The sequence below is a fragment of the Leptonychotes weddellii genome, chromosome 2 (genome assembly GCF_054177405.1).
Source record: "Leptonychotes weddellii isolate Sample4059 chromosome 2, ASM5417740v2, whole genome shotgun sequence".
NCBI lineage: Eukaryota > Metazoa > Chordata > Mammalia > Carnivora > Phocidae > Leptonychotes > Leptonychotes weddellii.
In genome coordinates this window covers 71,914,024-71,924,994 of record NC_138370.1, presented here as the reverse complement: position 1 = coordinate 71,924,994, position 10,971 = coordinate 71,914,024, and the positions used below count along the sequence as shown (strand labels likewise).

Below are 10,971 nucleotides of genomic sequence, written 5' to 3'. Positions count from 1 at the left end.
ACCACATTCCTGGCATTCTACCCCAATACGCTTTCACGATCGTCTCCCTTTTCACTTAATATTTATTTAGAAAACTGGTTCTTAAGTCACCTTTATTCATCAGGACCACTGAGAGAACAGAGAACTCAGTGTTTGTTGCCATAGCGACCCACAGAATCATGCCACGTGGCTACTTTTGCTTAGAATGGGTGCATGGCATGATATGCTTCAACTACATCCACCCATCCTCCTGATTCTACCTTCTGGAGATACCAAAATATGGCCCTGGAGCACATTTTCTGAGTCTTTCGTTGTGTTGTGACTTTGAGTGGGAATGTCACTTACAACAGTCAAGGTACCTTTGCGTGGAACTTTAAGGCAGCAGAGCACTCCTGCTTCACTGAAGCTGTCTTCTGGTTTGACGGCAGGCAGCATTTTGCCCTAATTCATTGTGCATTGTCCCACCATGGGGCTACCTACAGATTGTTCCTGCTCAGATGTAGAACAACATGTTAGTACAAACATATATTAATGATGATGACATTACAGAAGAGGAATGTTTCTTGCTGCAGGATCAACAATGTTATTGAAATGCTCCAGACGGCAAAACTCCATCCTTTCTTTACATGCAAGCAGGGGCCTCATTTGGTTAATTTTTTGGCAACAAGATATAATTACAACTTTGGAATGTGCGTTCTAGTATCAGCTACTATAATGAGTTATGAGTGATCAGATCCAACTAGCCTGTAAGGAGAAGTTAGTTCATGTGCTCAAGTGACTCTACCAGCATCTGGGCTACAAAGATCAGTGATTTGCCCAGGGTTGAAGCATTGACATCTGGTTCTTGAACTCTTTTCTAAATTGTGGTTGATCTTATTCCTACAGAATGGCAACCCTTAAAGATGCATTCTGCTAGTGAATATGAGACTAACCTAGAATCGATGTAAAATTTGCACTGTAATTGTGGTCTAGCAGAAAACTAGTCTATTCTCTTTGAACCATTGTTTAGGATACCCTTCTGCTATTTTAATTAACTTTTAGACATTGCTACACTGATGGAAACGAAAAAAAAAACGTGTGATAGGGAGAAAAAGACAGAAACATAAAAAATAAAAATCACATTTATTGAAACAAAAATATACACACAATGTACAATGAATATGGTTTACACGGAACAACAAAATAAAATGATATTTCTTCAAATGCCAGTATAACATGATCTAACCTATCTGTGCCCCATTTCCTAGGAATACACATTATTGGCTCATCTAGTATACTTAACATAAAAAGAAAACAAATGCCAACATTTCAGATAAGTACCACAAGAATCTGAAAATTAGATGTTAGGTTAAACAAAATAATAAAATATTCACACGAGAAGTATATGTGTACAAAGAACACACTTGTGCAGGAAAATGGGAGTGTCTCTCCACTTACACACCTGTGGAGCCTGCCTTTGAAAAGTTTTAAAGTCCTTTGACATGAAATTTTTTTTTTTTTTAAGATTTTATTTATTTATTTGACAGAGAGAGACATAGTGAGAGCAGGAACACAAGCAGGGGGAGTGGGAGAGGGAGAAGCAAGCTTCCCGCGGAGCAGGGAGCCCGATGTGGGACTCGATCCCAGGACCCCGGGATCATGACCTGAGCCGAAGGCAGACGCTTAACGACTGAGCCACCCAGGCGCCTGACATGAAATATTTTTTAAATATGGACAGTGATATAAAAGCATCACAGGACCTATATAGATGAGAAAGCAATCTCGCCAATATGTGAGTCAGTATTGCCTGCTAGACAATGAAACTGTACCAAGTGATCATTAAAGATGGACTGTTGGATTATGCCCTTTTGTGACCGTAGAGTGACTTCAATGATTTTAGGAAGCTCGTGAATATATTCATGCTATGAGTAGGAAAGTGCAACATCATCTTAACGAACTCGATTTATTAAAGATAAACAAGATCTGTCTTATCAGGCAACATTGCTTGTGTTAGGTCTTCTCTCTCCTGATATTCACTCTGGGTAGTATACTTCATTGTGAGCCATGTTTTCCTTTTTTGATTGATAATTTTAAATGTTCACATAATCTATGATATTCAAGCTGAGGACAGCTAATTGCATGTACAATTTATTTTTTTGGCTAATATTACCTTACAATTTTTTTTCCTACCTCCTTGTTACTAGCAGTCAGATAGGCTTTGTTTCTTTGACATCAGAAATGCTTTAGACTCTCTTACTTGCTTAGAAATAAAATTCAAAGACTGATGAATGTGCACCATGACTCAGAAAGTAAAAATCCAAATTTCCATACCTTAACTTTATACCTAATTGGCCCACAATATTTTATCTAAACATTGATTTTATTTTCCTGTTCTTAAAGACAGTTTTGCTATCGGTAGCATCTGTTTGGGTAGAAAGTTCTAACTTAAAACTGCCAAAGAAACAAAGGATATAATATATTGGAACTTTCTTTGCAAAGCAATAAAATATAAATATGGGGAAAAAAAGCAAAGCTTCTGCAGACTGCAGCTGAGCTAAATGAATGTCAATTCACACTAAAATTGTCGATCAACCACACAACTCTCAGCAAATCATTCTCTTCAGTGGTGCATAATTTGTAAAGCCTCCAGCTATTAGGGATGCTTTGTGTTCAACACACTTGCTTCCCTCCGTAACTGCTGATCACAGTTTTTCTCAGGCCAGTTTCTTAAATCTGTGATAAACGTTAATTTATTTCCTAAAGATTACAAAAAGGTGCCCTTGCATATTGAATTAGACAACTGATATGCCATCCTGTTTGGAAATCAAACATCTAAAATGTCTGTGGTGTTTTAACATACTGCCAGAGTTTAATTTGCTTAATCTAACCGTGTGGGTTTCAACTGAACTATACTTATTAGAATCTGGACACAGTGATATGTTACTGTTTTTTCTGCTTTTAGCAAATGCTAAAATTATAAACTTAAAAATTTGTACTGAAGCACATTTTCAGTGATACTCTAATTAGGCTAACATTTCTCTGAATCTAGCCCACAGTTGTTATTGCTTACACTAAGGCTGCACTGTTAAGATTTCCCTTGCAGAACATCAGGAGAGATACATTTTTAAATGCATCTGTATGATTATATAATTTAATTATGAATAACATATAAATACCAAATATTACTTAGAGTCTAATAGGTGTCTTTAGAAAGGGGAAATCCAGAATTGTGGTCATCTGAAGATGCCTGATTGCACTTAATACCATATTAATAATTTTATAATGCTTCCAATTATTTATTATTTGCTGGAGAAAAAAGTGATGGTAGCATTCGGTTGTGTGCTGGTAAATGTTTAACAACTAGCTTTCCAGGAATTAAAAGTCCCAGTTTGCAGCACTGGGTAATTTCTGCACTGTAGTCAATTTCAAGCTACCCACGCAGTGTTCCTGGATGTGGAGTCAGGAAGAGATGCACAGTAGCACATGATGATATAGTGTTTCCACTGTGCAGAGACAGTGGACATAAATAATCACAGGTAAAGAGTAAAATGAAGGAACATAATTAGGAGGTGGTAAGTTTTGATTATTATATTTGTTTTTTAATAAAATTCATTCAATTGCTTTTGATAACTTAGTACTTCATGATGGTGTATTTAACAACTGGCTTACAAAATTCCTGAAAATTTAATGATCAGCTCTCATGAGTCTGCATGAGTCAGTTCTTGCGCACCACTGGTATCCTTTCTCCTTGGCATGTATCATACTTTACATAAGGAGGGGCTTGATTTGTTGGGAAGGAAAGCATTACTCCATACAGACTTCACAGTTTTTCAGAAACAACAACAACAACAACAACAAGGATTTGTCTTATAAAGTGAGAACTGGAGGTTAGTCACATGGTATACTGCTCTAATTAGTTGGTTGGTCATCTTAGCACAATTTGTCAGCAGGATCAAATGCTGGCTCTGACTCACTGGATTAGGGGACTGACTGAACACCCAAGGATTGTTTTGGCAGGATATAAACAAAATCCAAGACAATATTTACAAAGGAAAAAAAAAACACACGAGAAATTAATAAATGCATCCAGATATGGGTCTGCTTCAACCAAATATTTGAAACTTTTATGTTCAGCTGTTTCATGGAACATTTTCAGGCTCTGGGTCTTTTGCCACTGGGTCAAACATAATCAAGATTTCACCTTCCCTTGTTTTTAAATATGTTTTCTATAGAACTCTGCAAACAGCTATACAGAACTGATTTCTGCATTTGGTAACATTAGAGGGGAAACATATTTTTAGCCAAAAAAATTTTTATATTGTTTGGAAATGTCATTTTCTTGGTTCAGTTTCTGGTTCAATCTGATACCTTGAAATAGGCCTGCTGGTGTATATTTTAAATAAAAAAAGAGAGAGAGGAAAGCATGACGAGGCTGTGTTTGTACAAAGGAGATTTTAAAACTTTTTAACATTTGCTTTTTGATTTAAAAAACTGTAATAACTTAAGAAATAGTGAGGTGGATTTCCAACAGTACTTGGAATAGCTCTCAGGAAAGGAGCAGTATTGCTGTTGGTATGAAACATGAATTTTCTTGGTTAAATCCACGTCTAACAGTATGCACAGATATACAGGCTTTGTATAGGGAAAGGCAGATGACTCTGCTAATAATAAAAGAAAACTTCTATGCATTTGTATTACAGTAAGCGCTAGCCTTTGAGACTTCTCTATCAGTACTTACTAAAAAAGAAAAAAAAAATCTTTGGGATATCCTCCCCAAGTAGAAGACCCTACTTATTGGTTTTCTAGTAAATAAGTATTTTTTCAGTATTTGAGTCAAGAGTTTTCATTTTTAAAAATATAAACAAAAATGACTGTTTATAAGAGTATTTACAGGATGATACATTTTCATTTAAGGTCTCTTGGAACACGGACCACTGTTTGATATACTGAATGAGGCTTCATTGTTACTCAAGAATCTCTGTCATCCCAAACCTCTTTACCTTAAATCCAATGGGATCATGGAAATAACCACAAATCCTACCATTTTCAAATAAAATTGAACATTCAAAAATTATATTTAATCACTGAAATGGAGAAGGAAGCATAAAAGGGAGAACACCATGAAACTTTGTCTGTAAATAGATCTATAGTACACTGCATCTTTTTATTAAAAAACCTGTAAACTGTTTGTCGATGGCCTCAAATATAATGCCCACAAGTCAGTAGCTAAAATAATGGATTGAGAATTCTGGTATTAAAAGCCCCAAGTGGTTATCTAAAATTTGTAGTAATCTGAAAAACCCAACATGAACCTAGAGATCTGTTTGGAGTCCTTAGTTCAACACACATCTTAGCCAAGAAGCTGTCATGCTAGCTTGGAAAGCCTCATAATATCATCCACTGAATGTGGTCACAGCCAGGAGATGTCTATGTAACAGCCCTCCAGCATTTCCAAGGGGAGATTTATGCTCTGGCTAGCATACTCTTCCAATGAGTGAGGAAAAAGAATAAACTCTTAACATCTGGAGAAAACAGGTTTCATTTATTCAGACCATTATACTCCAAGGTTCAGTTCTGGCAATAACTGCCAATTTCTATTTAACGAACTAGCATTCTCCCACAATTTTCATGTATTTTTAGCATGGCAATTTGGAGACTAGACAAGTCACAGGTTAGGAAGGTAAGAAGAGATTTTAATCATGGTTCTAAAATTATCTAGCTGGATGATTGGGGTGCATATCTTCCTTGTGCTTTAATTTACCTATTTATAATGACCTTATACAAGATGATCTCTAAAGCAATTTCTAATTTGGAATTCTGGAAAACCTATGGTGCGATTTCCCTGAGAATAAATTTCAAATTCAGGTTAACAGAAATAATTGTTTCAGTTTGTCACTAGTTACGGTTGCATAGGTCTTAAAATGTTTATTCACACATAGTAATCTATGTCAGACAATGCATACTTCCACCATCTATATTCTGTAGCAAGAGGACTATTGGAAAACATCACAAAGATAGTTTATTGACTTTTATGAACTTGGCTACATAAAGTTCAGGCTGTTGGGGATTTTTAGGTTTGACATCAGCAGGCTGATCAGCTTTCATTTCCTTGCAGTTGCTGTTCCTCCAGTGTTTTTTCCTACTATTCTATTCAACTTTCTCTATCACCTCTTCTGTCATGGGGCCACACGGCACGAGTCAGAGTTTTGAAAAGATACCACGTTATGGAAAAGTCTCTTCTCCGTGTTGCTAACACTGTCATCTACCTGTTCGGGAGGACTGGTCTTGTCTGGCCTGGAGGACCCAAGTCTTTACAAGCACACCGGCAACCGGCTTCCACAGTCAAGATCGTGCATTGATGCTACTGAATTTTAATTCACTGGAAAAATATTTTCTGAATCCCACACATGGGCTTTAAGGTTACACGTGAGTACGGCTGTGAAATAACATGTCTGAGTCTCCCTCCCCTGTCCCCTCTTTTGTCTTCCCTTTGGAGGTCGAGCGCCCCTCTCTGAGTCACCTGTCTTCCTCCTGTGACAGCCTACATTTCCTCAGAATGCCTCCGGCTGAAGGACTCCATGAACGAAATGCACCCATTTTGAGCTGAACACAGCCAGTGAGGGGCAACGCGTTGAAGCGGAGACCTAGAATCACGATGTTACTTAAGATTTTTTTAATGGATTTCATTCAGAGTAATATGCTAATACCTAATCCAAGTAATGCCTAGATTTGGGCAAACATCCCTGATCACCTCCCTCCACAAATTCGTGACAATAAAAAAGTTAAAAGGGTGGAGATTATCCGACTGCAGCGTGTTTGTGTTCCTGCTTATTTACATGTTGGTAAAGTTAGGTGTCAGCTTTTCCATAAGTCCCCTCTGGAGGTCGGTACTGCTTGGGGAAAGCCATCAGCTGTAGCATGTTGAAAGCATACTTTCTGCATTTGACATTCTTCAGTACATTCTCTATGCGGCATCCTTCTCTGGTGAAAGGGGAAAAAGCACAACTTCATGAAACACAGAATAAATAAATATGCTTTATTTGTTCAATGCAGAGTTGCAGCAACAGTCCAAGTAAAAATAACAAAGATTCAACTCTACATTTTTTTTTTTCCACAAATGATGATACATCTTACAAAATTAAATCCTAGGCCAGGCCCAATACCGTTATTGCCCTCGGAAAGAGATAATTCAAGTCTCTTTGCTCTTAACAGATATTTAAGGTTTAATAAACTCTTTAAATATAATTTGCTCCACAATACAGCTTCACTTTAGTTTCATAAATATATCTGCCTTTTTTTTATAACTTTGCCACAAATTAACTTCTCAGTCTCTTTTAAAACACATTAAAATCTACATGTAGCCCTAAGGATGCAGGTTCTAGGAATAAGGCATTTAATTGATTAAGTCTGGCCCTATAGATTTTTAAAGGAAAATTTCATCTCTATTTTACTTCATTATTTTAGCTGTGCAACGAAGAGAAGAATGGCTTTCCGAACAGCCTGGTCCAAGTCTCCGCTTTATAAAGGAAGGGGGCTTGTGCAGACAGTACAAAAGTCACAGGTGCTGAAAATGGCGCGTAAGACACAAACAAGACTTTGTTAAAAAGAATAGAAAAGCATTCTGAGAGCCAAATCAACCCAAACAATAGTTACAAACAGGTTAATTTAATTACAAAACATAAATAGCCATTCTCTCCATAAAATTACTCGACAGAAAAGGGTCAACTGAAGCCAAGAACTAACATAACTCACAGGTTAAGGAATCAAACAGAAGGTTCTATCAGCCGACGGCAACAATGATATTAGCACAGTGGAAATAAAGTCTGGAACCTCCCCCATCTCTAAGACTTGTCTCAGGGTTTCAGTGCATTGTGCCAATTCATTCTTAATTGTTTTTGATAAATTGAAATGGGAAGAGAAACGGGAGGTGCAGAACTTCAAGCTTTCAGGATTCTGTTCTTTGTCTTATTCCAAAGACAGTAATTTAAAAATTCTTTTGAGCTAGTTAACAGTGGGAAACACTTTTCCATGAACAAAAGAGCAAAATAATTCCCTTAATGCATAGTACTTCTTTTTGTAGATTTCAGGAAAAACAAACAAAACACAATTCAAACATTTGTTTTTTTTTTTTAAATTCTGTGAATCTGAAAATGTAGAAATATTACAGCATCGCCCCCACCCCCACCCCGTAATTTAAAGTCCATTGTCATTTGTAGAAAAGAAAGGAATACAACATAAAACTTATTGGTATTTGGCTAATAGTAATGCAAGACTTAAAATAAGCCACACAACTAGCAGGTGTGAGCTGACAAGCAGCAAGGCGACAGGATAGAAGTGTCGAGAAGTTGGCTTGTTATCAGTTAGACAGCCTGTTTCGGGATCATCGGATTCATTCAGTGCTCCCTGGGTTTGTCTGCTGTTAAACAGGGGGAGGGGGAAGTCAGGGGAGAAAAGAAAATAGTATAGCATTCACACAGGAAAGAAACTCAACCTTAAATATCCTGAAATACAACACATTATGTTATATAATACAGCTGTTTCAGATGGAGTTTTTATGCTAAACAGCCCCAAATGCATCCTGTGCATTTTTTTCTTCCTGTACTACATTGACAAATGCATTTAAAAAAAGAAGATTCTTTTTGCTTTATGTGCAAGAAGGAAGAGAGAGACACTAAGATGATATTCACATGGGTTGAATGTGTACGTACCAGGAAGAATCAATCGCATAAGAAGCATAACAGCACCAATCAACAAGACTACACGAATAAAACTAAAATATGGATCAGGCCATAAAAAATAATCTGATAAATACATCTTCGGAAAACGAAATGAGAAACACAGTATGTAGGGAAGCAAACGGACATGCCTGGCACACTGGAACACACCATCTATTGTTACTATACCTACATAATGCATTTAAAGTTATAACAATGATTTATGGAAATGGTCAGGTATTTAAAATGAATGAAACATCTGACATGTCATCCTTGCCAGCCATACGATTCGTTGAACAAAACTCGACTCAGCACCCTTCTGTTAGTTCAGCTCATACACTATGTTTTCTGCTGCTCATCTTACTTAGATGAGGCCAAATCTATCTCCAAGGGACTCCTGATCTGAAAAGAGATCCGTATTTGCAGAGTGACTCTTTGGGAAAGAAAAGATTTCCTGTGTGAGTGAAAAATGGACGTTTGTAATTGGGCTTAAAAGCAGCTCCAATTGTGGCACGTCTGAGATCTGCCATACTTACATAAGTCGAAAATAAAAGTTCTATGTTCTATTTCATCAGTATTCAGAGCTTTCAGAATTTCAATCATACTCAGTTGTCAAGGGGTGGTTTGATCTTTATGAGCTCCTCCAGGTTCTGAAGCAGAAAACTGGTTGTCACTCAGTCTTAAGAAGAGTGCCATGGGAACAAGCCTCTGAGCTTCCATAGCCCCCTTTCAACCAGTTGCAGCCCCTGAAAACCTCCTACACAGACATTCTTGATGAGGCATTTGACCACATCACTGGCCAGCAGTGGTCATAATTACTTCGAACATCTATCTGACTTAGTTTAAAGCATCCAATCAATCATGTTGTGCTGTGCTCTAGTGTTTCCTTGTTCTTTGGTAAGACCTAAGGACTGTGGAGCCAGTGACAAAGTGAAATAGCAGCTTCTCTGAATAAAACAAATGGTTTATTGAGCAAAAGGAGAGTTATTCTGGACTTGCATAATTCCTATTGTCAATTGTGTGAGTGAGCTGGTTACTTGTTCAACATTCTGCGGCACTTAGGTAGGAAATACGTGGTAGGTTTTAAAGAATTGATATTTTTGTGATTAAGAAAAGCTTCCTTGCCCGGTATTATTTCTCTAGTATCACTACCATTCCCTCCTGTCCAGTTTTAAGGTGAAAGTTATCTGTAGCAAATCTTAACTTCGTTGAAAACTTTTTGCCTCTCCCATCTTCCTTGTTAGGAGAGAAGTATAGTCTCCTAAATCACCTCTCTCTCATCTATCTATCAATCATATTAAAAATATTATATTCTGATTACAAATTTAGGTTAAATATTAACCACAACCTATCAATATAATAGTATAGAAATACTCTCTCCCACTGGGGCCACCTGTAGATAGGCTCTGGCTGAGGAGTACACTAGTGGCCAAAAAGTAAGTTGAAAGGATTTTGTGACAGTCCTTAATGCAAATACAGGGGACTAATTTATACTAGATTTTTTTTTTTTTTAAAACAACTGCCAGAGCACACTTCACATTTTCCAGTCTGTTTGCTGAATATGCCTTAGAAGTGAAAATTACTAAATTAAAAGGTGGTGGTTTTTTTGTTTTGTTTTGTTTCTGGAAGGATAGTTTTATAATTGAATTACTTTATTGTTTACTGACTTCATTCTCTGGAGATTAGCATAATACATTAAAAATGCCTCACACATAATAATTCCATTATTCAGCTAGAATTGAAGGCCACGTGGCCGAGGGGCCAGCACAGAACTTAAGGCTCGAGGCCCCTGACTATGGCGCATTGTGCACACGGGTGCTGTTCCTTCTTTCTACTAAGAATAGCACAAATGGTCATTTCCTCGTAACCACAAATGAATTTTTAAGCACTCTGCAAGTGTAAACTGCAAAGGATGTGTTAAGTAATGATATTAGTAATTTCCTCACCAGCGGATTATGAAAAAATAACTAATTAGTGGCCGCCTTGCAAGGTGCCCTGACAATACAGAGTCATTCGTTTTAGCCATCATTAGTAGATCACCATGGAAGCAAATCACCATGTTGCCTCCACTGAAATGTGACATGATCAGTCATTTAAGGGCAGTTACTAAATCTGCAGGATAGAAAATGATTTTTTTTTTCTTTACAGATTCATCAAAGCCATCACTTAAAAACAAGTAAAAAAAAAAGTCTCACTTTTAAATACATCACTGCTACATGAGGAGACATTTCCTTAAATAAAACCCAATGTGCATGACTTGATGACATTGGCGTATTTCTCCCTCTTTTCGTGGGTGACT

General features: G+C 37.2%; 1 protein-coding gene across 1 annotated transcript in view; it reads right to left on the bottom strand.

The window, feature by feature from the left end:
• Nucleotides 1-1,082: 1,082 nt before the first annotated feature.
• INPP4B (inositol polyphosphate-4-phosphatase type II B) overlaps nucleotides 1,083-10,971 on the bottom strand; it is a 631,805-nt gene continuing 621,916 nt past the window's right edge. The window contains exon 25 of the mRNA XM_081813115.1: nucleotides 1,083-6,939. Coding sequence (XP_081669241.1) covers nucleotides 6,807-6,939 — 133 coding nt within the window. The 3' untranslated portion in view covers nucleotides 1,083-6,806. The remainder of the gene's footprint in view (nucleotides 6,940-10,971) is intronic.